Source organism: Varroa jacobsoni, unplaced genomic scaffold (assembly GCF_002532875.2).
Source record: "Varroa jacobsoni isolate VJ856 unplaced genomic scaffold, vjacob_1.0 scaffold_168, whole genome shotgun sequence".
NCBI lineage: Eukaryota > Metazoa > Arthropoda > Arachnida > Mesostigmata > Varroidae > Varroa > Varroa jacobsoni.
Window position 1 is genome coordinate 386,221 of NW_019213070.1, and position 6,970 is coordinate 393,190.

The 6,970-nt window shown below is 37.9% G+C and overlaps 1 protein-coding gene across 1 annotated transcript; it reads right to left on the reverse strand.

Annotated features, from left to right (window-relative positions):
- Positions 1–332: 332 nt before the first annotated feature.
- On the reverse strand, positions 333–1,869 carry LOC111271281 (cuticle protein 10.9). Its single transcript, XM_022851992.2, has 3 exons — positions 1,720–1,869; positions 1,026–1,240; positions 333–709 (listed from the first exon to the last, which is right to left on the reverse strand). The coding sequence occupies exons 1-3, from the start codon at positions 1,720–1,722 to the stop codon at positions 523–525; spliced, it is 405 nt and encodes a 134-aa protein (XP_022707727.1). The 5' UTR covers positions 1,723–1,869; the 3' UTR covers positions 333–522.
- Positions 1,870–6,970: the final 5,101 nt, after the last annotated feature.

Below are 6,970 nucleotides of genomic sequence, written 5' to 3' on the forward strand. Positions count from 1 at the left end.
AACCCACTGTTACTAGCTGCGAGAGTAGTTTTCATTTTTTAATAATTGCCTCAAAGAACTGGTCTTATGATTTATTTCTTCCTCTAAATATAGTCATATTTTCATAGTACAACAATAGGCAGCAATTCAGACGTTTTTATCGATTTGAATTATCTTTGTTGACAGCAAGGTAAACTGTTAGGCCAAACAAGGCTGTTCTAGGATTCCTTGGAGGAAAAGAAGGGCTTTAGATTTTTCGGCACCCTTTGTTGCCTATTAGTGTTTGGCGTAAAATCGTGTCACCCTTTAACGCAGAACTATCTCGTACTGTCCTAAAAGGAATGGTAAAACCATAAATCCAAAAAAAAGTTTATTAAAGCACATGCAGTCATGTTAGGAGTCGAGTTTATTCGCGCAATATGCAGATCAAGCAATCAGATATTTCCTACCGTATTATTAACAATCTGTCGAAGTAAAATAAATCATTTTGCTATCATTTGCTATGGCACACTTTGGTACTATAAGCGAAATCGTTTGGGATAATTATCCCTGTCGTCGCGGAGCGGGCCTGGCAGGACGAGGTACCCCAGATCCAGTTGATGCAGCAATCGCGGCCTGATCGCCAGTCGGCGCAGATGACTGAATAACTACATCAGCAGGATTTTTGCTTTCTGTTCCCAGCTCATTGGTGATTATCTCCGCGCGATAGCCGTTTTCATCAGCGGTATACCTGTAAAAAGCAGTCGAGTTCATTGTATTTATCAGATGGTACAGAAAAATATGTCTGAACATATGAAGTACAGAAACATTATTTACGCCAGCCGAACTCTGTACGATCGGATGCGACTGACGTGCCTAATATTAGGTACGTATTTACTTATAATCGTAGGAATCTGTCAAGAGGCGTTAGCTGACAGAAATGCGCACCATCATTTTCAAGCAGGTAGCATTCGTCAAGTACAGAGCAAGTAGCAAATACTTAGCCTAACATTGATGTTGTGAGTTCTTGCTTGTCTCAGCAAACCCTGGAAATGGCTATGTCTTACTTGACAATACGCTGTCTTCCGTCAGCCAACTGCAAACTGTATTCGCCAGTGATGCGTCCATTGGCGTCTCCCTGTTGATTGTGAGAATGCGAGCCTTCCGGGTCCTGCGATGCGTAGGCAAACTGGAATGGCTGAGGTGGCCCGTAGCTCTCCTGGGCACTACGCTGGCCTGATACCGACGCCACAACAAGCACTGCAACAGTTGCTACAAGATGCTGCAAAGTCAAAATGTTTCTATATGTAATACATACGTATATGATGGCGAAAACTGAATAGTACACTAAAGGCTAATACGTCTGTATCGACTAGCATAAATGACAGCGATTTTCGAAAAAACTAAAAACGGTCCCCTCAACACAAAGTCCACTGTAAACTGAGGTAACGAGGTCGATTTATAGCATATCCTGAGTCAGCCTTTTACTGCATTGTGTATTACATCATTTTCTCATTGTTTTCAAATACTATGAAATTAACAAAGAAACGTCCCTGTAGCAGTATTTACTACTTCAAAATTGCTACTCCGCGCACTTCATCCAAGAGAGTAACGGCGGCTTTCAGCACTAAGTTCTCTACGATATTCCTCTGTTTAAAGTAAATCCTAGAGTTGGTTCTATGTTTCTGTCCTAGTCTAGTTGTTAAATGGTAGTCATAATCACTATTAATTAACAAGACGAAATCAGATATGATCACTCACCATGATTAACTGGGTAAATTAGCTTTGGTTTGATCGCTCGGTAGGCAAGACTACTATTTGTACTGATCAGTCTAGTTGCTGCACGACATTTGTGCTGCGATGGCCCGTTACGGCGGACGATTCTCTTCCTCGATCGTCATGGGAAAGAGGTCGGAAGAAAGGCTTCTCCGCCATAGTTAACAGAATAGTATGGAAAATACGAGCTTTCTTTTGTGTCTGTTCTGCTGATCCTTCCTCACCTTGGTAATCTTTAATCATAAGGCGGCCGCGGGATGGAAGACGAGCGGAACACCACTGAGCGGAGTGAAAGAGGTCTTTTGGCTAACGCAATAGGCGGTATGACGGCCAGACGTCGAGAAAGAAATAATCCTCTACAGCTATACAACACAGATCTTTTTTATTCAGGTTTCTAGGTATCAACTTAAATGTATGCAGGAACCGGATCAGGTATACGCGCCTGTTGTGACGCTACCGTGGCTCATATTGATTCAGTTAATGGCGTAGGTGTGCTACGGGACATCTATTGTTATGCTCGTAACTGAAAAAAATCCTTCGTTTTTAACGGAATGTTCTTCCGCATAAGAGTAGAACAGCTACAGGAGGAAGTACCAAATAAAAGCATTTAACTGGAACAATCTCATATTCGGTTTGACTATAAAGATCGATCCTCGTATAGGAATCAATAGAAAGCAACACGATAAAAATAGAACGATAGCTCACTTTGAGTACTCCGCAAAATTTCATTAGATCCATGTGAGTTAACTGTTTGCAATTCGGATCGTCTAATAGGTAATACCCTAACAAGTTAACTTCACAAAGAAAAATATTGGATTTATGAATTATTAAACTCACTGCGTATATAGATTAGATGCTGGAAGCCATAAACAGATAAACACGAGACTAGTGGCCTATAAAAATCGGTCTGTCGTCAGGCTCACCTATAAAAAATCGAATAAAGGCATTAGTTTTCAATTGGTAGACGCGCTATCTAACACAGAACAGTGACCACAATCATTTATTGGTGCTGGGGTTCAAAGATTCAAGAAATATCATTTCGAACTTTGTTTTCCTGTACTATAAACAATGATATCGACTATAATACGTATGTGAATTGTAGGTACATAAAAACACAGATACCTCCTGATGAACCCCGTTGATCTACCTAGTTTCGTAATTTTCTATCAAGAGCGTAGCTTATTGTGACTCGCAAACTTTACGGCTCTCCCACATTTTGCCGTACGTGCTCAGAGCTTAGGAGATATCTAATCTTGTAGATCTTAGCCGTTTTACAAATCGATTTTACCGATGAAAACTTTCTAGCCAATAACGTTTGCGATTGTTTTTAATCTATACGTATTCGTTTGAGTTTTATGTAATATACGATGTAAATAAGATTTCGGCTTGGAGCATAGCCTACTAGAGTTGAGCTTAGAAGTAATAAAATAAATTCTGTAAGATCTGTTTACGAACATTGACTTTCCGCTGAACTTACTTCGGTATATAATACCAAATCGTCCAGTATGTATATATATATATATATATATATATATATATATATATATGTATATATAGTAATAATCTTTGAGCCAATCCACGACGTTTTAGCCAATTAAACCGTGACAGAGCATCGATATCTATAGCGTAGCTTACTATTTATAATATAAAAAAAAATATACATTTGAATAATATCGAAAGCATCGCCTAATTTCACAGTTGAACTAAATACAGACCAATAAATGGTAGCGATTTTTCTTTGAAATATTTCACAACGTTATCAATTACTCCTAGCATCCCTTCAAGTTCTATAGTTTATTGATACCCCACGAAACGTCGGCATAATCGTGAGAACAGGATTTATCCACTTTGATAACAGCCTACGCTACAATATTGTTCTCAGACTGAAATACTGTGAAATCTGTTGAAATAAAAAGAAAACCTGTTTAATTGAGTAGGTATAAATCCTGCTCTAAATACGAGTCATAGCTGGTTACGATTAATGGTATCAGTTATTATTTATTGTCTTCGGAACACAGAAATGATTTAGTTTGATATAAAAAAAGACCTAACATGTTGGCCTTGAGAAGAAGTCGGCTCCTAATAGGCCGCAACCTTAAAAACACCATGCTAAGCCAGTGTTATATTTAAACAATAACGAAAAATTGTAAAGTTTTCTGTTTAATATTAAAACCATCTAGTTTATTATCCAAAGACAACGATATTTCATATTCTATCATAATTTTATTGCTGCTTCAGGCCTAATTAGCGACACGTACTATACCACCAATATGAATGAAGAAGCTAAATCGAAGCTCAGATTCTGTGTTACTTGCATCATTGTCTTTCTGTCAACTTGTAATCCATAATTTTGTTGGCGATAGCCGCAAACTTACTTCTTAGTTTTTAGAAATAATTTCCACTTATAACCTAGTTACTCTGTTAACTTGAATCAATGATACCTACAGGAGACTGACACCTAAATGCAGCATGTATTTAACTAGAGGTAAAATACGGGGGTGATTTTTTATAACTACTATGATTAAATAATGTAACTGCTTTTAATATTAATACTGTTTGAAATTCCACTTGAAAGTTAAGAAAGAAAAATCTTCAAATCTTAGCCTCGAATGAAATGGCGCCACTTTCATATCATACCGCAGTATAAAAGACTTACAAAACTATTCACACGCTATAGAAGTTTAACTAGTTTAAAAATGAAGTTTGATCTGCAACCCAAAGTGATATCTCACCATTTTGTATGAACCCAATTTGTTTCTTTACATTTTCTTCTTACAATTTTAATCAAAGCCTATTAGAAATTCATATTTATAACATTTATTATTCACTATTACTATATACTATTTATTATTATGTATTAAATATTTTAATACATGACAGAAAAAATGCTGTGACCGTACTTCATACCTAATGTTGTCCCAATTCAGTTCCTCACCTGTTAATAGAAGTTACTAGAAAGCATTAATATGTTATCGTTGGCTACGTTCTTTAATAGATCCACGAAGAAGTAGGTTAAGGTAACAAGCAGGGTTAGATAGTTTCTAAAGTGCCCTACCTTCCAGAAAATACGTTTTGCATGAGGCTAGTCCCTAATATATGTACTCCTTCGAGTTTTAAAGCCTGAGCTTTATGATCCTTATCTGTGTCCTTGCCTTTCTCCTTGCATTTGTCCTTGTCATAATTTTAAGGAGACAAGGTCATCATAGAAAGTGGCAAGATAGAAGCAACTATGAAAGTAAGTTATTAACCTATCTATATTTAGCTATTGTACATGCTCATAAGTCCAACTGGCTTAGTATAAGTTCCAAGTTTTCGGGCAGCTGGAACGAGCTGTATTATTCTTAAGGTGTAGTTGACATATGTATGCCTTTTTCAAACTCCTCTTCTCCACGACCCTCCAGTACGACAAAAGGGATACTTTCACCTAATTCACTGCTAGCAGCTGTAATATGAGGCGCTTGCCCTCCGGTGGAAGCATGATTTTGTAAGATTACATTGGCGGGACTCTTCGACTCTGCGTCAAGCTCGTTATTTACAATTTGAGTACGGCAGCTCGCTTTACTTATCATGTATCTAAACAAGAAAAAAAAACAAGGACATAATAGTCAAACGAAGCTAGCGTAAGGATTAGATAGTACCTACACGAGGGCGGGATCACTTAGGAAGGGAAAGCAAGCTCCAACTGGGGTAATCATTGTAAAAATATTTTCCGAAATCGTGACGAGAAAAGCAGTGATCGTGGTTTTTGTCTGCAGCACTACAGTTGGTAGAACTCACTACATAATCTTATGATATCGATCTAATTTCCCTAGAAATGCTATATTCTCATCCACACAAACACATATATACGCTTTTACGGTCTCTGGGATTCGAGAACTAAGCTTCTCACTTTTACCAGGATTGCAAGTAATATTAAACAGGATTGTAATATATTTCTTTACAATGAATATACCTACCTCGATGCCTAAATGACAGTTGACTTTGGGTTTTTAAATCTAAGAGAAACAGTTCTAAGAACTAGCCTGTATTATCTAAGAGCTAATCCAGAGCTTTTATCAGCTATAGTGAAAACACAAAGGAGACGGACGTCTCGAGGGTTACACAATAACACTCTTTTATATACGAGTTTATGCGCCGAAGGTGCATCAAACAGAAGCAGACCGAGAAGCTAAGCGTTACATGAGTACTCTCGCAGCACTCTATGGAACTCTAATTACACGGCGTAAGTGCACGTTCTTTTAGTGCTAGGGTATATCATAAGGTACTCATAATTCCGCGCACAGTTACACGTATAGCCACGATCTTTTGGAAAAATATTCTATCGTATAGCAAATTCGAAGCTTATAAAAATGAAGCAGAAACAGGTTGTCAACGGCATTGCCGATGTAGACATTTACATGAGACGCGTTGCACCAGTTTAAGGTTCCATTAATCACTATCAGCTATAGCTATAATAACTGGTTGCTAGCACGTTTTACAAAAGCAGTTGAAGTCAACTTTCGTTGAGCGGAATTTTTACGCAACCGAAGCGTTAGGACTCAGGGTAGTAGTGGACATTTTCTATTAGGCAGCGAATCGTCCGCCGTCACGAAACTACGCTGAAAATAATAACTAGCCTGACTCCTTGAGTACAAACAGCGCTAGCCTATTTCGAAACATTTCAAGGAGGATTACGTCGCCGCGTACATGCGACAATGGCGACGTTAGTTTTCACAACGGCCCAGTCATCAAAAGGAACTTACATAGAAGATAACCCTTAATTTTCGCCTAATAAAATAGAGTGTTTGATTCTTTATTTAACCACACGAACTATGAAAATTCCTGCCCAAAAGCTCATATCATCTATTTGCGTAACGACTGAGATAAAAAAAAATCTAGCTTTTAAAAGTCATTTCTACTTTAAACAGCTTACCATCTGTTAAGTATTAATCATATGGCTCTGAAATATAACGAGAGTTTTTCCCAGCGATAATTAAGTGTCCTTGAACATCTCCAGTATTCAGAAGAACTGCTTTATTAGAACGCGATGGAAATTGATCGTCTATTGTCAGCTCTCTCGGGGCCAATTTGTACCCATAGTGCACAAGTCTGCTTCGTGACATCAAGTTGTGCGCGTGTATCAAATTCGACGCCATTAATTATAACGATAGCGATATTCTGTCGAGGATAAATAATTGTCGATTGACCTTCTCTGTCCAATTTCCTGTTTTTTCTCCTACTAAAGGTCATCTGATAA